Source organism: Oratosquilla oratoria, chromosome 4 (assembly GCF_046742065.1).
Source record: "Oratosquilla oratoria isolate Oo_2021 chromosome 4, ASM4674206v1, whole genome shotgun sequence".
Classification (NCBI taxonomy): domain Eukaryota; kingdom Metazoa; phylum Arthropoda; class Malacostraca; order Stomatopoda; family Squillidae; genus Oratosquilla; species Oratosquilla oratoria.
In genome coordinates, this window is record NC_134780.1 from 40,442,913 (window position 1) to 40,464,282 (window position 21,370).

The 21,370-nt window shown below is 37.4% G+C and overlaps 1 protein-coding gene and 1 long non-coding RNA gene across 2 annotated transcripts in view; both read right to left on the bottom strand.

The window, feature by feature from the left end:
• The window catches only part of LOC143024812 (uncharacterized), a 174,665-nt gene that overhangs the window by 56,975 nt on the left and 96,320 nt on the right, over window positions 1-21,370 (bottom strand). The window lies entirely within an intron of this gene.
• Window positions 6,774-19,482, bottom strand: LOC143024804 (GDP-L-fucose synthase-like). Its single transcript, XM_076184025.1, has 7 exons — window positions 19,432-19,482; window positions 18,213-18,360; window positions 15,281-15,395; window positions 14,292-14,420; window positions 13,892-14,083; window positions 13,263-13,410; window positions 6,774-8,705 (listed from the first exon to the last, which is right to left on the bottom strand). The coding sequence occupies exons 2-7, from the start codon at window positions 18,341-18,343 to the stop codon at window positions 8,470-8,472; spliced, it is 951 nt and encodes a 316-aa protein (XP_076040140.1). The 5' UTR covers window positions 18,344-18,360; window positions 19,432-19,482; the 3' UTR covers window positions 6,774-8,469.

Genomic DNA, 21,370 nt, shown 5'->3' on the forward strand with positions numbered 1-21,370 from the left:
CAACTAGGTAAATACAACTAGGTAAATACACAGTGACTCATTCATCTGTCGCTACTAAGTATCTAACATTCCACCATTCACAGTTTGCAGTTTATTTACTATGTATTTGTACTAAGTAAAATTCGCCCCCTTCTCCTGACCTTCCCCTAAATTCTAGACACATTAGGTTATGTAAGTTTGAAAGGAAATGAATCCGTGATATTATTTGCTTTAGTTTTACTACATAATTAATTCATTAGACACACATAAATAAATTTACTCCACATTTCTAAGCTCTGTTTGAACTCTAAGTCTGTAAGCACCAGGCAGTACTCTACTACTCTGCTAGTCTGTAACTGCGTGTCTATATATATAATCTATAGGTTGGGCAATACACAAAACACATACGCATCCACACATCCTCTGTAAAGTGCGGATGCGGATGTATATTTCACCACAAATGCGGATGCGGATGCGGAGGCGAATGTTCAGTTTATCACAACTACGGATGCGGATATCCGATACATCTCTGATGTATATATGTATGTATATACATACATACATACATACATACATACATACATACATACATACATACATACATACATACATACATACATACATACATACATATATATATATATATATATATATATATTATATATACATATGTGTGTGTGTGTGTGTGTATGTATGCACACACACACACACACACACACACACACACACACACACACACACACACACACACACACACACACACACACACACACATATATATTCGTAAATGGCTGGAGTCCAGGAATAATTTTTTTTTGGAAGAAAGTATACGCTGGACTCGACGTTCGTCAATTTATTCCGACGTTTCGAACCCTGTCCGGGGTTCGTCTTCAGGGTTATACAGTGGTAGCAATAGGAAATGTACACAAATAGGGGATACCTGGTACACTGGGACAGGTCTCTCCAGTAACCGTTATATTCCAACGCAGGTATAACATAAAAAAAAAAAACTACAATACAAAATGTGCAATACTTCCTTAAAAACATTCAAAGAGTTTATTATAGAATAAATGAGAAAATACAATGAAGGCTGTAAGAACTACCCGCTACCACTGGGCCGCACCAGAGGGCTGTCTTTCTCTGACTCTGTTCTTTTCTCGTTTTTTTTTTCCATAGCTTCTAGTCTTTTTGTTTTCTCATCCTCTCTTTCTTCTTTATTATTCTTTTTATGCATATCTTTTTATATTGATCAATGTTTGCTAGTTTCCCTGTTTTTGCTAAGATATTCTCTGCTGTCGTTTGTGACCTGAATTTGATCTTAATTGGTCTGGTCTTATCTGTATTGTATTTTCCTGTTCTATATATTTCTTCATTTTTTCCCTGTTTCTTGTCCATCCTCTTGAACTACTTCTAATATCTTGTTTACCTTTTCATTCTCTTCTTTTACTCTTGTGGTCCTGTTTGGATTATGCTTCTCTTCTTTCCCTAATATAATTATACATTTCTTTTTGTCCGCTATGTCTCTTACTATATTCTCTTTCTCTCTCATCACTTTAATAACTGAGTCCTTAGTTTGTTCTTTCATCTGTTGTGTCACTATATCTCTAAATACAATTTTGTTGTTCTATTGGACTTTTCTCCAACCCTGTGCTTCTTTTGCTATGGACTCTCTATTCCCTTTATTATTATTCTTTAATTCCTCATTCTCATATTTTACTTCTTTGAACTGTCTTTTTAATTTTTCTATTTCTTTAGTTAGGTTTTGAATCTCCTTCTTTAGTTCTTCCAATTTATCAACTCTTTGCGTAATCCGTGCAAGTTGGCTGAGCCTAACCTCCCAGTGTTCGATCATTTTCTCTAGTTTTTCCTCTAGACTTGCTAATCGGGGGAGGTTGCCATCCCCTACCTCATTAAATCCATATAAATTATTATCTCCACTTTCTGTTGTGTTGTTCTTATCCATATTTCTAATTTTAGTGCCTTTACTGATACCTTTGACTTCACCTGCGTCGTCTGTAGCCCTCTTGTTGACATTTCTTCTGACGTCCGGGGAAGCCCGTTTGTCTCCTTTTTCATTTCCTTCCATTTTCTTCAGTAATGCCTCCCTTTCTCCTTTTTCTTCACCTTCTCACTACACCACGAGCTTTCCCCTTCCCTACTTATACAACAAAGGTACTCTCTCGTCGTTGAGATCTACGCAATTTGAGTTTTTTTGGAGTTCCAAACTTCGCTGTCACTTCGACCGCCGCGTATGTGTGTGTGTGTATTTACCTAGTTGTATTTTACAGGAAGGGAGCTATGCTCGAGGTGTCCCGTCTTCTCATCTCGTTTTATCTAGTCTGTTTTTAATTTTGTATATCGTTTTTGCACACACCACATTTTCATCTAACTTGTTCCAAACGTCTATTAACCTGTGGGGATAGCTGTTCTTTTTCAGATCTCTTCTATAACTGTCTTTCTTGGTGCTAGAACTATTCCTTGTGGAACTCCACTAATCACTTCATCCCAATTAGAGTGTTTGTCTCTTATCACCACTCTCATTTTTCTTTCATGCAAAAAGTCCTCCATCCACTTCAGCAGTTTGCCCTGTATTCCTCCTGGAGTTTCTAATTTCTTTAGCAATTTCTTATGTGGCACCTTATCAAAAGCTTTTTACAGGCCTAGAAAGGCACAATCAGCCCATCCACCACTTTCCTTTATTACATCTATTAGCCTTGAATAGAAACACATCAAGCTTGAGGCGCATGATCGTCCTTGTCTAAATCCAAACTCCCTTGGATTTAGTACGTTGTTGTTTTTTTCCCAAACGCCTTACCCATCTGATTTTGATAATTCTTTCACAAATTCTAGCTGTCGCACTTGTAAGAGAGACAGGTCTATAGTTAGAAGGGTCTTCCTTGTTTCCCCCTTTATATATTGGTACTATATTTACTCTTTTCCAAACTTCTGGAACTTTTCTTTCTTTCAATGAACTGCTTATTAGACTATGTATTTTGTCTGTTAGTTCGTTCCTGCATTCTCTCAAAATCCAGTTTGCCCTTTCATCTGGTCCATGTGATTTTCTGACATCGAGATTACTCAAGTGATTCATTATTTCATTCCTTGTTACTTTCATCTCTTTCATGGGAAGAACTTTCTCCTCCCACTCGTCATCTCTCAGTTGTATGTTCTCCCTCGTATACACTGATTTAAAATACTTGTTCATAATTTCTGCCATTTCTATTTCCTTTATGTATTCAACTCCTTGTCGCAGTTTCACCAATTCTTGTTTGTTTTTCAATTTGTTGTTTACAAGTCTATAAAATAGTTTTGTTTGATCTTTACATTTTTCTATGACATCTTTTTCGTATTTTCTCTTTTCTTCTCTGCGCACTTGTACATATTGATTTCTATAACTAGTAAATATTTCCCATTTTCAGGACTTTTGTCTTTTTTTTAATTTTATCGAAGCTTTATCCCTTTTGTCTTTTAACTCTCTACATCAGTGGTTCCCAAAATATCTTACCTGACGCCCCCTTTTTGCTTCCAGTAGACCCGCACTCCCCCACTCCTCTTTTGTTCATGTGAAATGATTCTTGCATTTATTTCTTAGCATTGTTCAGGAAAACAGATTTCTTTTTGTATTAAATTTTAATAATGAAAGCCACTCACACAAATAATAATACATTCCAGAGACATTTTTCTAAGTAACTAAAAACCAAACATTTGGTTCAAAGGGAGCGAAAAAAATGAACATTAGCAAATTGGCAAAATTGACTTGCAATTTTAAGAATAGATAGTTTGAAAAGGCGGCATATAATATTTGGAAAGACTCATGAGACAAAGGCACAGTTTATGAACTTATTTAGTGAGATGGATGCTGCTGCTTCTTCCTCACAAGATTAGAAATTCTAGGATTGAAGTATTGGGAGTTTGTCACGAGTCCTTCGGTGTCGTCAGTGTGGTTGATATCGGTGACGTATCCAAAACGTGCATACGTGCATACGTGCATACGTGCATACGTGCATACGTGCATACGTATCAAAAACGTATGCAAAACGTGCTTAATAGAAAACGGGTTGTAGTGACTGCTATGATTATACTTTGCATGTATGTAATGACAGATATTTGTTCTTTGAATGATTTTATTATTCTAATTAAACAAATATTTTGTATCCTCCTCACGCCTCCCTAGGGGGGCGCGCCCCCTAGTTTGGGAACCACTGCTCTACATCTTTTGTTGTACCAACACTTTACATATCCCCTTTCTTATTTTTGTCTTGGAACATACTTTTCTACTCCTTCTTTATAAATTTTTGTCAAAATATTCCATTTATCTTCTATTGTTGTTTTTCTCCTTGTGTATCCTTTCCCAGTCTGCTCTTTGGAAGAATTCTCTTATTTCATAATTTTTTTCCATACATCAATCTTCCCTTTCTATATTGTTCGTTTTTCCTCATGTATTTTTCTTCATTTAGTTCCAGTTCTACTAATATGTGGTCACTTTTACTTATTGGTGTCTTATGTTCAATCTTGTCCACTATTTCAGGTTCTGATGTGATTATTATGTCTAGTCTCGATGGTTCTTCCTCATTTCTATACCTGGTATTCTCTTGTATCTATTACGTCATTGTATGTTCTACAATCATATCAAGTAGTACATTTCCCCATAGATCGTCTCCACTTTTCTCTGTCATCTCTTCCCAGCAGATTTCTTTACAATTAAAGTCACCCATTATAAATATTCTTCCTCCATCTTCCATTATCTTGTTTAGTGTTATCCTTGTGTCTTCTAACATATTTTTGTGTTTTCTCTTCCCACGAAGCCGTTTTAGGAGGCACATAGTCTACCACAAACTTCCTGTTCTTCTTATCCCTGTCCTCTATTTCCATCATAATCACCTCTACTCTATTCTTTCCATATGTAACATTCCTCACATTTACATTCTTCTTAATCAGGAACATAACTTCACCCCCTTGTTTTACTTCTCTGCTTCTAATCCAATAATTATATGCTTCATGTCCTACACTGTTGGGTGGTAATGGACCTTTCAATTTTGTCTCCCATTATGTCCGGTTCTTTTTCCTTCAGGTAATCATTCAGTTCGTTCAAGCCTGTTATTATTGTATAAGACACTTTTAATTTTCTGCTACCTCCATTCTGTTTTCTGTTTCTCTTCTGATTTTCTCTGCAATGAACCATTTCCTCACTTTCATACCCACTACTCTCCAATAGAATTTCTCTTTGTCTGACTCTGTTCTGTTCTCATTTTTTCCTAGCTTCGATTCTTTTTGTTTTCTCTTTCTCTCTTTCCTCTTTATTTATCTCTCTTTTTATCCATACCTGTTTGTACTGATCACTTTCTGCTATCTTTCCTGTTTTTGATAAGACATTCTCTGCTGTCGTTTGTGACCTGAATTTAACCTTAATTGGTCTGGTCTTCTCAGCATTGTACTTCCCAAATCTATATATTTCTTCAATTTCTTTCCCTATTTCTTGTTCACCTTGTTGAAATATTTTTAGTACCCTGCTTACTCTTTCTTTCTCCTCTCTTACTCTTGTAGTCCTATTTGGATTATGTTTCTCTTCCATCCCTAACACAATTATACATTTCTTTTTATCTGCTAAATCTCTTACTATATCCTCATTCTCTCTCATCACTTTAATACCTGTGCCCTTAGTGTGTTCCTTCATCTGTTGTTTCACTATATCTCTAAATTCAATTTTGATATTTTCCGGAACCTTTTTCCAACCACTTACCTCTTTTTCTATGGACTCTTTATTATCTTTATTCTTCTTCTCTAATTCATCATTCTCATCTTTTACTTCTTTTAACTGTCTTTTTAATTCTTCTGTTTCTTTATTTAGGTTTTGGTTCTCTTTCTTTAGTTCTTTCAATTTATCAACTTTTTGTGTAACCAGTGCAAGTTGACTGAACCTAACCTCCCATTGTTCGTTCATTTTTTTTTTTTTTTTTTTTTTTAGTTTTTCCTCTAGACTTGCAAATCTGGGGAGGTTGTCATCTCCTCACTCATTAAATCCATCGAAATAATTATCTCCACCTTCCATTGCACTGCTCTTATCTATATTTCTAATTTTACATTTTTACTAATTTCTTCGACTTCACCTCTGTCGTCTGCGCATCTCATGTTGACATTCCTTCTGACGTCCAGGGACCTCATTTTCTTCTATTTTCTCAATAATCCTTCCCCTTCTCCTTTTTCTTCACCTTCCCACTACACCACGAGATTTCCCCTTCCCTACTAATACAACACAGGCACTCCCTCGTCGTTGAGATCCACGATTTATTTTTCCGGAGTTCCAATCTTCGCTGTCACTTCGACTATCGTGTGTGTGTGTGTGTGTGTGTGTGTGTATACTCGTATACACACACACACACACACACACACACACACACACACACACACACACACACACACACACACACACACACACACACACACACACACACACACACACACACACACACACACACACACACACACACACACACACACATATATATATATGACGTAAGTGGAGTAGGAAACACAGGAGTCTTACTATGAGTTTATTGACTAGTTTCGCAGGTATGCTTTTTCAAAGGAATCCTGCGTTCTCTCTCTCTCTCTCTCTCTCTCTCTCTCTCTCTCTCTCTCTCTCTCTCTCTCTCTCTCTCTCTCTCTCTCTCTCTCTCTCTCTCTCTCTCTCTCTCTCTCTCTCTCTCTCTCTCTCTCTCTCTCTCTCTCTCTCTCTCTCTCTCTCTCTCTCTCTCTCTCTCTCTCTCTATATATATATATATACATTGCTGGTAACTACAAAGGAAGTCGGAAGGAAACAGTAATTCCCAAGCGATTTCGTGTTATTCACATCTTCAGGGGAATACAGAAAAGTTGGTGTTACAAAAAGGTTTAAAAGTAACAAGATTATACACTACGAAAGGAACTGGCATAGTACAAGATGTCACAAGATTATACACTAGGAAGATAAGTAAACGAGATTAATTTCTTCACCTTTTAGCTACAGACATTCATTGTCAATCCACACACACACGCACGCAAAAGAATGTGCACATATGATATTTGTGTTTGTGTATGCATGTATTTTCAAACTAGGGTTTCCCAACCTTCGGGGGGGGGGCGCACACCTGGGAGGGGGAATGTTTAAAGCTATATTTCATTTACAAATTATTTTGGTTAGGTTTAAGGGTTGTTAGGAGGGGTATGGCTAGTATATATATATAATTCAAGAACTGGCCATTTAGTATTGGTGGCGTCACTGGTATGCTGATCAGCTATTATAAATGGTGGATTTTCAAAGACATGCTTTTTACTACTGCAAACGGGTTCTAAATAGATTAGTAAACTACCTAGCGACTTAAGTCATTGATATTGGTAAAATTTCTGTTAGATAGACTTTCCAAATACAACTTTCAATTGGACGTAATTGTAGTGGGTTGTGAGAGTTATGGCAAGCAGTGTGCATTGAGTGTTAAGCAACCTGTTTCATTTGTTTATCCATCAGTGATGAAAATTCACATTTTATATTCAGCATATAAATTGACACCTATTTTTGAAGAGATGAATTTACACGACACACATTGTGTATAAATTAAAGTAATTTATAACTTGGCTATGCTGGAGAAGTGTTACTAAAGGCCCGTCCACATTGAGCATAACGTTGCGCCAACACATTACTCAACATTTAGGAGATTTACTACAACAACATCCTTGCCTTTGAAACATGAAGTGCAAAGAATACAAACGGAAGGACTTAAGTGCAAGTTTGGAAGTAATTAAAGCAGAAATGTCTCACATTATTAACTGTGAACTGGACAATGAGGACACGCGTCCTTCCCTCGTCAATGTTCAGTGCTGAGTGGTGCAACACTATGGGTAGTGATAGACAGTGTATTCAGCACTTCCAAGTACATCATACAGTGCTGCACAACTCAGTGTGGACTAGGCTTCAGTTTTATAAATCTATCAATACAACGGATACCTTGAAAACAGCAAAATCAACATAACCACACAAAATACTTAAATGGAGGCTTAAATGGATTACACATTAAAGATCTTTGATCTTTAGTTTTTTTTATGATTATTTAGGTTCTTCTGTCAATACATATATGAACCAACAAAAATATAGTGAAGCAAAATATAAGAGACAAAGTTTGTAAAAGATTAAAAAAGGAGAGTGGCAAATATATATCAGTCTAAGAAATGAATATGTAAAAATTCGCAGGAAAGAAAAAATAAACCATGAAAAAGACATAATAGACAAATGTAAATATAAACCTAAATCATTCTATAAATATATAAATGGTAAACTGAAAAATAAACAGGAAATAGTAAAACTACGTCAAGGGAACATGGAATACACAGAAGATATAGAAATAGCTGAAATTATGAACAAACATTTCAAATCTGTGTTCACTAAAGAAAACATACACAATTGGAATGAAGGGGATAAAGATCCCCCTAATGAGAGACATTATTATTATTTGAAAATTATTTTTTAGCAGTTTCATAGTTTTTCCTGAACCAGTCTACCGTTTCCTCAATAGCTTGTTTGGTGGGAGTAAACTTAAAATCTGGAAGATATTTTCTTAGTTTAGCAATGCTGGCTGTCTTCCTAAACTGGCCATCACTCTTGCTGACATCATGAACAATTTTTCCTTTATATCCAAAGGCCTTGATCACCAATTCAGTTGCATCTCTAATTGAAATTTCATCTTTTTCATCCGCTGCAAAATAAAGATATCTGCTTTATGTCCTTTAAATAATGTATATGGTCTCTACAAATACTATATATGTACCAATAAGGATTACAAAGGATTACAAAGGCGGAGCATGCCGACAGGAGACCTTTTGATCCATATCTAGGTCGGATGCGAAAAAAAAATCATATTAATAATAAAACAATAAATAAAAACTATAATAATGTAAATAACAAATAAAATACATAAATAAATGCATAGGTATAGTTAAATAATAAACAAACAGGTAAATAGTAAATAATAATAAATTGACATATAACTAATAATAAATAAAAATCAGACAGACAAATGATAACAAAACAAAAACAAATAATATAAGATAAAATATAATCATTACAGCATCTTACTTAGGTATTTATCTAACTGATTCTTAAAGCTTCGAACTGAACTACATTGCACTACCTGTGCAGGAAGTTTATTCCATTCATTTACTACACGGTTGGCGAAGTTGTTTCTACCTACTTCTAAATTGAATCTATTTCCGGATAGTTTGAGACCATTGTTTCTTGTCTGATTCTCATTCAATGTGAAAATTTTGTCACTTTTGATGTTGTCAATTCCCTTTAAAATCTTAAAGACCTGTATCAAGTCACCTCTGAGTCTACGCTTTTTTAGGGAAAACAGATTCATGTGTTTTAGTCGATTTTCGTATGATTTATTTTTGATATTTGGAATCAGTTTTGTGGCTCGCCGTTGTACTTTTTCCAGTCTGTCAATGTCTTCAATGAGATTCGGTGACCATACAGAAACAGCATATTCCAAATGTGGACGAACTAACGATTTATATAGCTTGTTAATGAGTGATGGACTTTTGAAATCAAAAGATCGCGCAATCAGTCGCAGAATCTTATTTGCTTTCTCAGAGGCTGAAATACACTGCTTGGATGATTTGAGGTCGTTACTGATAATTACGCCGAGATCTTTTTCACTATCCACTTTTGTTAACGAATTACCAAATAACTTGTAATCGTACTTACTGTTATTTTTACCTATGTGCATTACCTTGCATTTACTTGTGTTAAATTTCATAAGCCACTTTTCAGACCATTGCTGTAATTGATCTAAATCTTCTTGAATATCTAATTGGTTTGAGTGATCATTTGCCACTCCGCACAGTTTTGTATCATCAGCAAATTTGGAAACAGTAGATTTTAGTCCATGGTCTATATCATTTATATATACTATGAATAGAAGTGGCCCAAGAACGGAACCCTGAGGAACTCCACTTGCAACACTTTTCCATCCAGAAGTTTTTCCATTTAAAACAACTCTCTGTTTTCGACCTTTCAACCAATTACTAGTCCAACCTAATAGGCTACCACTTATTCCATGCAAAGCTAATTTAGTAAGTAGTCTTTCGTGTGGGACGGTATCAAAAGCTTTTGCAAAGTCTAGATATATTAAATCTATATTGTTTCTTTTGTCATAATTCGAGATAACTGTGTTGTAGAATTCGAGTAAGTTAGTCACGCAAGAACGTTTCCGTCTGAAACCATGCTGGCTATCATTTATCAAACGGTTACTTTCTAAATGATGTTCGATAGCATCTCTGATGATAGTTTCCATTATTTTTCCTACGATTGAAGTCAAGCTTATAGGCCTATAGTTATTTGGTTTCTTTTTGTCACCTTTTTTGAATATGGGAGTAACGTTAGCTAGCTTCCATTCTCTTGGGACATCTCCGGATATGATGGATTTCTTGAAAATAATTTCTAATGGAACAACAATCTCATTTTTCATTTCCTTTAAGATTCTTGGATGCCAACCGTCAGGGCCTGGTGTTTTATTAACTTTGAGTTTGTCTATACACCTTTTAATTTTTTCTTTTGTTATATTTACCGTAGTAAGTTTACCCCAGACTTTTCACAGGTTTCAGTTTGGAATTCACTTTGAGGTGTTTCGTTTACGAATACCGAGCTAAAATAATTGTTTAAGATATTACACATTCCTTCATTTGAATATTCAAGTTGACCGTCAGAGGATAATAATGGACCAATGTGATTCCTAACAACCTTTTTATCTCTAATGTAACTATAGAATTCTTTGGGATTCTCTATGGATTTATCAGCGATGTTCATTTCGTATTGTCGTTTTCTTTTCCTTATTGTCTTTTTTAAATCTCTCTGTATTGATACATAATTTTCATAGTCATTAGATGCACCCGAGCACTTATATTTCTTATAAGCCTGTCTCTTTTTAGCAATACTTTTTTCAGTTTCTTTGTCGAGCCACTTTGGGCGAGCCTGGTTTGGGGGGACGTCTGTCCTTAAAAGGAATGTAAGTTTGAATCATCTTAGTGAGCGTATTTTGAAATATTTCCCACATCTGATCTACAGGTCTTTCGTTTAATTTTGCCTCCCAATCTGTAAGCTGAAGTTCCTGACGTAGTCCTATGAATCAGGAGCAATGATAAGAGTCGGTAATAAGTAGACTGACTCATTTGAAATAATAAGTGGACTAAGGCAGGGGTGTATAGTATCCCCCCTGCTCTTCAACCTGATACTGGAGAGGGTTATCGGAGTGATTTCAAAGGAAAATCATGGAGTGGTGTTTGAAACCGGAAGGGTAAATGTCTTGGCATACGCTGACGATGTAGACCTAGTAGATAGAACAATAGAAGGGATAAAAAAATATTTTCATGACATTTGAAGAGAGCAAAGAGAATGGGATTACAGGTGAACAACGCAAAAACAGAGCTAATGCGAATGGAAGAGGACGTTAATAGAGAGAAACAATTACAAATGGATAATGTCAGGTTATGGGGTGTGCCAAAGTTTTAAATACTTTGGCTCTATGGTTGATGATGATAATAATATGGAAACAGAAAGTAAAAATATATTAACATCAGCCGATCGATGTTTCTACAGTCTCCAAAAAGTCCTGGGAAAAGCAAACATATCGAAAAAGACAAAACTGAAGATCTAAAACACAGTTATCAAACCAGTTTTGCTGTATGGGTGTGAAACATGGAGTCTCACAAAGATAATGGAACACTCCTTATCTGTTTGAAAATAAAGTCCTTAGAAAGATTTTTGGCCCAGTGTATGATGTATATGAACAAGCATGGAGACGACGACACAACCATGGACTAAGAGAGTGGGCAAATCAAGGAAGCATCGTAAGTACAATAAAGGCAAGACGAATGCAATGGGATGGTCATGTCGCCCGACTGGAAATGGACTGAATCCCAAGAAAGGTCATGACAGAAAGAATTATCGGTGGAAGATGATCAGCAGGGAGACCCAGAAGAAGATGGATGGATAACATCAAACAAGCTCTAAGAAGTGCTGGGATGGAGAATACGGAAGAATGGATGATACGTGCGCAAGACCGACAACAATGGAGGCAGATAGTATCTTTGGTGAGGGGTCAGCAAGCGGCCCGAACACCAACAGAGTACCAATAGGCCTTCCCTCCTTATAAATGGGGTGGCCAAGATAAATCACATATCCATGTCAAACAATCAATTGTTGCCTCGAAGCTCAAAGTGGCTGGCAATGGTCCTCAGAACCTCCCGCGGATCTCCCTGGGAAGAAAAATTCAGACTGTTGTCTGAATCAGCGTTGGACTGTTTCTATCACCAGCTTAAAGTGAGAGGAAGAAGAGAGCAGTTGCTGGTTATCAGCTCTCCATATGTGAAAAAGTAAGAAATACAGCCGAGGTTGATAAGGATAAATCTTGTGCCCAATCCAGAGACCAAGCGGCAGCTCCTCAGGTTGCATCTCCTGATGGAAGTGTGGAGGTTGACTGTTTTGAAAATGGTCAGCTTTGCTATCTATCTCGCAGGACCACCACGTGCAGGTACCCGTCCTTGGTCCCTCCATATCGTACAAAACCCATCCAACCACCTTTTATATCTCAGCACCTCGTCAAAAATTCATTTAGTCACTTTATCTCGGACTCCTTTACTGCTTCACTTCTCCATGTAGCATCGTAGGTGCAATCATACCTTCGTACAACTTTCTCCTTGAATTCACCCCAAATACCTTTTCCTTATAACACTTCATTCTACCATTTACCCCCGCCTTTTTTCTATAATTCACTTCCATAACCAGTCCACATTTTTTCACATTTACAGAGTTGACGTCCGGCAACTGCTCTCCTCCTCTTCCACTTTGACCTAGCGGCAGAAACAGTCCCACACCGATACAACTCGGACAACAATCCAGAGTTTCTTCCCAGAAAGATCCGTGGAAGGTTCCAATTACTTGCCAACCACTATGGGGCTGTAGTTTTCCATTTAGTGAAACATGAGGCGACGGCTGATTGATTCAAGTACTACCCATTTCACCCTCAATCTTCTCTACCATTAACAACTGTCCATCTGCTCTCTTTGCCCTCTTTACCTAAATATTGTATCCATATTGACAACATTGTACCATTGACAAGAATTATTGTAGGTTTATTACCAGGAAATTGTGCAGGCTAATGCTGTCGAAGGGTTTACAAGTTACAACTATAAAACATGCAAATAGGGCACCTTTTGGCCCATAATACAAATCATGGTTCCACAATAATACTAACCTGCCAATATTATGGGCTTAATTTCTGGATACTCCCGAAGAACCCATATTATGAGTCTGCCAAGGTCTACAGAGTAAATGAACTGACGCAAAGGCTTCCCAGTACCACAGATGACAAATGGCTGGTCATCCCGCTTTGCTAGGTAAGCCTAGTGTGGAGAAAATTTCAGTATGTGGTAAATTATGTTTTACTTGTGAAAGAGGAATGTTTGTTGAGCAGGAAAGGGAGAAGGCAAGAGGTAGACACGAGTGGAGAATGGTTGGAAAAGGACTATAAATTGGTGCAGCTCACTGGGGTTTCTTGTCATCTCTAATTTTGTGTGAAGCCAAGGGAGGGAGGGCCACTATGTTAATGAAGCTGCTAGCCCTGCTGTGGATGTGCTGTGTCTTGCTACATTGATCCCGACTCTAGCAATGGGTCGGGAGGCAGGGTTGACCCTTCATCCAATAGGAACTAAGATAAAAGGGAAATGAATAGGTGATGTATGGGAGTGAAATGGGAGAGGGTGGAAGAATACCTTGGATGGGTAACTCCCTTTAGGGGGTAAAAACTTTTGGTATATAGAGACAGACAGACAAGCAATATATGTTGATCCCCAAATACATATTTCCCATAACTCTTTTACTTACCTTGTGTATAAGTCCTGGCATCACATTCCCCTCTGTCAAACTGAAATTATCATGTGGCCCAAAAATATTGCAAGGGATGACTGATGTAAAGTGGCAACCATACTGGTCATTATAGACATGATTCATCACATCAACCATTCGTTTTGCAAAACTATATCCATAGTTAGAAGAGTGGGGAGAGCCATTGTAAATCTGTAAAAAAAAAAAAAAAAAAAAAAAAAAAAAAATAAATAAAGTAAGTAAACTCGGACCACGAAATTAACTATAATAATTTCTACACAAATAACTGTACACCAATAAGATTGGAACGTTTTAGCAAGAAATGCATGGAACTCAACATTGACCATTAACAATCAAGAAAAATGTAAAGATATGATTCTGCATTCTAATTCATGCTCACCAATGTTTCATCAATTGGGTATGTGATCTTATCAGGAAAAATGCATGTAGAGAGACAGGACACAACTTTCTGAACCTTGTACTCTTTGCACAAATCTAGAACAACATCATTAATTTGGCAATTCACCCTCTGAAAGAAAAGAAGTGAAGACAGAATAATATAGATGGAATTTTGAGACATTCAGTAAGGACATGCCACATTAAATTCCATGGTTCAAAAAATCCTCTGTAAGGAGGAAAGGGGAAGTTCAAGGCCCATTATCATACAATGGACTGCAATGGTAAAGTATCCTAACAGGCCTTTTAGGCCTGTTGCAGAAAACAGTATACATGCATAAAGAAGCAAATAGATTATTTACAGAAAATAAGCGGCACGTATTACAGCTCAGTGCTTAGGTGCCCACCCAACTAGATCTTAGAATTGAACTGTTCTATAAACCATTACTTCTGCAAGAAGATTCCATAACCATCCACTTGTCATTTTTCCTACCAATTTTCAAGGCAAAATCAAACCCTGGTCATGATTATCGCCAATCACATTATCCCAGTATCTACCGCTGCCACAATCAAGACCTCCCTGTCCTCTACATAAGAAAAGGCCATGGGTGGCATGTGATTGTATACTATACTACAGTTAGGTACACATGCACACACATATGTCTACTGTATATATATAAACCTATGCAGTGATGTATAAAAATTGTGGGTGCACCAAGAGTAAGCTCTCAATGATTTTTACTTGCATTAAAAGGGTTTACTGATTTTTTAATTTTTAATTTTAGGCATTTATGGGATTTCTTATCCATATCCACAAGGAAATATATAAGCATGCATTTTACATATCATTTTAGCCATAAAAATGTAAAACAAGAAACATAATCTATAATTTCTGATCATTCAATCAGCAGGGTGAGGGTGAGCCATAACTGCATAGTAAACAAACCCCAAGGGTGCTCATGCACTTCCAAAAATAACAAGTGCAATACTTACTAAAAGTTTACAATTATCTTCCATATTGTTGGACAAGGCTTTAATCACAGCTGCCAAATGAATCACGTGTGTTGGATTGTATTTCTCAAACAGGAGCTTTGTAGCTTCACGATCTCTGGTAAAAAAATAAATAGATAAAGAGAATAAAACTAATAACCTGAATAGGAAATAGGATTGACAAATGATATTTCATGGGCATATTAATAGCACTTTAGGTTTTAATATGTAACCAGTGTCTCCCACAACTGCAAATCTACGTAAAAGAAAGCAATGGCCTAACGGCAACAGATTGACCCAGAAATTCAACTTTCAGCAATCTCTCCGTTTTGCTACCCTCGTTTACCACTCCTGTAATACCATTTCTTTATTATTCCTTAACCTTCAGTATTCCAGACTGATGCTGTGTTCACCCTGTATGTTGTAAAATGTGACTAAATAGGAGGGAGTCAGGATACTAGGGACACCCCCCCCTCCCCATTTGATATTTCTCTCCAACACAGCCAGGGCTTCAAATATATGCTCATTTGGCTACCTCCATTATGATGACTATCAAGGCCTTTGTATATGTATGTATGATCTATGAAAGAATCACTAACCGCTAAATAAAGCCATAGGTAGCGGGTGAAGTTAATTATGGGGGGCCGTCGCGGTGAATTTCCGATTAATATTTTCAAAAAATCGAAATATTCGAAAAAAATCCCTGTCATCTAGTGGCCTTTGGCAAGCCAGTCCTGAAATATTTCAGCGAAATACCAAAAAATAAAGGAGTTATGACTAGTTTTCTGACACCCCCTGCTTCCTACTCCACCCTCGACCACTGGTGTATCATGTTCGTGTATATATATATTCTAAATAGATAAAAAGAAAAAAAAAATCGAAAGCAATTTCCCCGTGATCTATTGGCCTTCAGTAACCCCGTTCTGTAATATTTCTGCGAAATACTAAAAGATAAAGGAGTTATATGACTAAATTTCTGACCCCCCCACTTCTGACACCACCCTCGACCCTTTGCTGTATTATACTCGTGCATATATACATATAAAATCGAAAACACTTTCCCTGTCATCTAGTGGACTTTGTCAACCCTTTTCTAAAATACTTCTGCAAAATACTAAAATATAAAGGAGTTATGACTACTTTTCTGACACCCACTTCCCACTACACCTTCGCTGCACATATGTTCGACTAAGTTATTTCATCGGAATAAAAATGGCACAAATGCGATGTATTTTGTTATTCACTAATAGACTAGCTGGAAACTTGTCCTACACGTGGGGAAAGCACTTCACACTCGAATACGTCAGAAACGTAGTTTTGTTTTTAATAAAATTATTACGCCCGTGGGCGGCAAACAATAAGTACAATTATTACAGTTTTGTATTAGAGGACATGTCATATATTACATATATTCTTTAAATGGAGACATAATATAATAATAATTCAGGATCCCCCGAAATGGGGATGGCGAGATAGTGGTATACAATCATCATGCCTTGTCTCTGGTCAGAAACGTGAGTAAATTGTGAGAATTATTGTGAGTAGGCGGAGAAAGCGAATTGTCGCTCCTTGGAGAACCTTTATTTACTTTTATTTGAAGCTATGATCATTTCAAGAATGCCTAAACATTCGAAGAAGAAACGTGCGTTTTATGAAAGAGCTAAGAAACTGAATCAAATTATTGAGAAAGAGTGTGCTTCTGCCTCGGTTATTACTGGAGATGCGGTGCAATCGGGCTCCCCTAGGCTGACCGCGTTATCGCCCTCCTTTGCCCCTCCACATCCTCTTTTGTCAAATGACGTCACCGCAACCATCAACATCAAGCATGCGTGACGTACCATCACGTGCCTCTTCAACTGAAACGCTCCGAGTGCTTTTCATCACATTGATCATAACTCTGGAAGGACACATAATCTTCTTTCTCACTTGGTTGGAGTCAATCCCATCATTACAAAAGCACTTGAGGAACAAGACAAAGACACAGAACAGAAAGGGACACCAAAGACCATAAAGAGGAAAAGAAAACTATCGTTCAGCTCCGATTACCATCCGGGAGCTTCTAGTAAGCGAACCTGGCGACAATGAGGGAGGTGCCTCCTGAAACCCTCGCCTTCTGAGGTGCTAGTACCTCGTAAAAAAGGGGGGGGGGACCAGGTACCAGCTACACTTTATAATAACATGTGAATGACATAGAATGCATGAAGATTGGCGCAGAGAGAAAAAAAAATCTAAATGAAAAATATAAAAAATGCAGGGAAATGTATTTTGAACTTCAAAGCTCAATATCTCAAGACTACAATTTTCTTTACATTTTTTCTATCTCCTCCTTAACTACTTAGCCGATTTTAATGGGGTTTAGATAATTTGAAAGCTGAATAAATTTGCAATTTTTTCATCGTGGCGTTTTTAATTTTTTGTAATAGAAGTTCATATATTGTATTCTATGTTAAAAAAAATGGACATTAAAAAAATTCTTTCTGCTAAACTAAGAGGAAATTAAAAAACTGTACAATAATTATTTAGGTTTTGCAATAGAGCATTTGTGGTATTTTTTCAGCATGTTCAGTCAATGGATAAATGAGGAAATAGAACTTTTGTGATTTTTCAAAGAACAGTTTTTTTTTAAATAATGTAATTGTTTTTCAACCAAATGATATGAAAATTGGTGGTGAACATCTCAGTATATGTATATATAACATATTAAAAATTCGCGAAATTCCGATCGTTCTCGAGCGCGATGGCCCCCTTAACCACACTTCTGTTTTTGCCACGAGTTTTTATCAATCTGAAATCTGTCCAACGATCTTAACTTAAGAATAATACGGAAAGACGAGTAGAACGTGCCAACTATAAATAAATTATATTTGGCAAGTAGTGCCGAATGGAGTGCTGGTCAGAACTGGATAAGTAAACCAGAGATACACATATTTAATACCTTAGGTCAGCATCTTTAGAAGAAAGGAAGATCCACTTCTCATTTGGCTTTTTGTCCTCCTCCAGTGCAAGCTGAATGCCATGGCCCACCAATCCAGAACCCCCTGTCACCATAATCACAGTCTCTGCCATTCCTGCTGACAATCTTCCTGAAAAGCAAGGCGTGGGCAAAATTAATCTGTTGGCCCAGTTGTCTTTGCGGGAAAGCTGTGGATCTCAGAAAAAAAAAGTTCTAAACCAAGAGCACAGTTCATCACAGATAAAATTGTAATTGACAAATGACAAAATTTTATAACCAATGGTATGATTAGATGGTCTTAATATCAATTTAAGGTGGCCATCCAAGTACAAAGATAAGCGGTTGACCTTAGGTCAGAAGGAACATAACCTCTAGAATAAAATTATTCATGTTTTTTTCCTGTAGAATAGATAATAAAAGTAATTATGTAACCCATTGTGTATTTGACTGAAATTCTTTTGCGAAGATTTTTTTTCTTGGAAATGAAAAGATACTATAATTTTTGTGTAAGATAGTCTTGAAATTCCCTTCTAACGTCACAGTATCTTTATCTATATCAATTTAATCAAAGAAAAACTTTTTCTGAAGCCAAATAAGTCAAGAGCGGTTTATATGAATGGGGGCCGAAACGTCCGGGTCGACAATTTCATGAGGCCGAAACATCTGAGACCGAAACTGCCGCGCACGACGTGAACTACCGGTAGTATTAATTGTATCTTAATATAATCGTTATATGCTATTTTGCAGAGATCTAGGCTGCACCACCGTATGACGTTTAGCGTCCGTTGCCCCTTTCGACAATGAAGACTAAGCCACTACGCAGTGGACAACTGGACATATCGATTGAAAGGGAAAAATATCTGCGCCCGGTTTCCTGCGCCTTCGTGGGGATGCTTATAACATAGATCCCTTTGATAATTTCCGCGGGGATTCTTTGTAAAGATATCCACTTTTATATCCACCCGGAACCCGAATACCGTCGGAATGACTTAACCAGGAACCGATGTGGAAATTTCCAGAAGAGTCGATATTGCCCAAACTGAAACCACACAACAATTGAGAGTAAATGCACAATTTTCTCTTCAACTCCTAGAAGTAATCTCAAGTCACAATTTATGGGCGAGTCGGTATATCTACGGTAAAACTTTATAAAATATAATAGAAGAATGTCAAAAGTACAAACATCTATTGAACTATGTACTTTATCTCCAAACCGTACAAGGGGACTCGAGTGTAACAACTGCCAACTAACCTCCACCGACGTGGTTGAAACAATGGACTTAAAACATATGTTCACTGAAAAGCGTAATAAGAGAGGCTGTCATGCAATCGGCATGCTATGAGGAGTGACGTATTTCTATGCTGTGAGGAGTGGTGGAATTGGTGGTTGACGGTGAACAGTATGACGTAAACAATGCAAGTTTGTCGTTTTGCCCGTTTTTCATTTACTTGAGTTATTGTCATTTCTTATTGTATAGCTCCAACCGGATCCGGTACATAATATCTCCACCCAAAGCATCTCCATCATTTGCGGCTCATAATGTCTCCTACATAAAATGTCTCCATCCACAATGTCTCCTGTCATTGATATTTCTCTTTGGTTTTTCATGATCACATCAAGTGTATTCGTAATGATTAGACCTCATCAAATAAACTATACTTACCATCAAAGGGTATAAAAAATACCTTTAAGTAACCTCTCCTCCGTTCGTATCCTAATCCCTTTCCTCCAATACCACAACTCTTTAAATTCTTAAAACCTAGCTCTCTTTATCTGGTTAACTATCCTCAAAATTATATCTCTTCATCAAATCAACCAGTTAATGTCAAAGTGTCAATCATCGCGTCGGCGAAAGGAAACCAAAGTTATTCTTATACGAAACAATACGAGAGATCTAGCAAAGCCAGATGGATTAACAGTAGGAGACCAAACTGTGAAGGCAGTCTGATGACAAATTTAGAGATGGCCATCCCAGAAGAGAAAATGGAACACAACCACGGACGCGATACGACATACGGTGTAATGGCAAATGGACTTCAATATCTCAAAGTGCAGGGTGTTAAACGTAGGGCTACACAGCCCCGAAAGTAGATATAGATTAGATAACATGTTTTTAGAGAAAACTGAGTACGAGAGAGATCTAGGAGCTCTAGTGAAATCCTGACCTTAAATCCAGGAAACAGTGCATTAGCGCCAGGAATAAAGACAACAGAGCACTAGGTTTCATTGCTATGACAGTTACGAATAGAAGTGCAGAGGTAATTATCAAACTCTAGCATCAGTTAGACCTATCCTTGACTATGCGGTACAGTTTTGGTCTCCGTTTTATAGAATGTTCATCAATTCACTAGAATCAGTACAGAGGAAAATGACCAAAATTATACATGGGGTCATAAATTTACCTTACAAAGAGAGGCATAGGCACCTTAACTTACACCCTCTGGAAAGACGCAGAGGTGTTCAAGTGGATCAAAAGGTTTTTAACAAGGGTGACGCAAACAAGGTCATCATATTAAGACAACAGGGCAGGACTCGCAGTAATGGGTTTAAATTGGACAAATTTAGATTTAAGAAGGGAATAGGAAAGAATTGGTTTTCTAATAGGGTGGTCAACAAGTGGAATAGACTTAGTAACCATGTAGTGAGCGCTGAAACTATAGGTTGTTTTAAGAAACGGTTACAACAGTCTTTGGAATGTCCTCCGGGTGCATGGGGACCTGGTAGTACCCCTTCAGAGGGTCCAGTTTTGAGAAGATTTTTGGGCCGTGGAGGAAAGATGTGATGTCGGCGATGTTGGGCAGTGAGTAGTGGTCTGGCTCTGCTTTAGTGTTGAGACGCCTACGAGTATAGTTCCCGCAGGGGCGGAGGGAGCCCTCCTTTGTCACGATGTGGAGTGGTGACGACCAGGGACTTTACCCCTTCTGGCAGATACCCAGACGTTCGGGCGGTCAATCAGCTGTCAGCCTGCGTCTCGTGAATTGTTTTGTGGCGTGGTCGCCAGAATTATAGACTATATCTCTGAACAATCACAGAAGAAAGCCTGTATAGGGTATTGACTATATGTTTTATATAGCCATTGTTTTATAGATTTGAGTGTCTTCCCTACGAACCAGAGTCGTTAGTTTATGTTTGAAGACTA

What these genes read in the sequence shown, in the direction of transcription:
- LOC143024804 (XM_076184025.1), bottom strand. Translation starts at nt 18,343, where the DNA reads ATGGCAGAGACTGTGATTATGGTGACAGGGGGTTCTGGATTGGTGGGC. An exon ending in TCTAAAGATGCTGACCTAAG is followed by an intron (nt 15,396 to 18,212) that starts GTATTAAATATG and finishes TTTTTTTACCAG; the next exon opens with AGATCGTGAAGCTACAAAGC. An exon ending in TAAGCCCATAATATTGGCAG is followed by an intron (nt 8,706 to 13,262) that starts GTTAGTATTATT and finishes TTTATTTTGCAG; the next exon opens with CGGATGAAAAAGATGAAATT.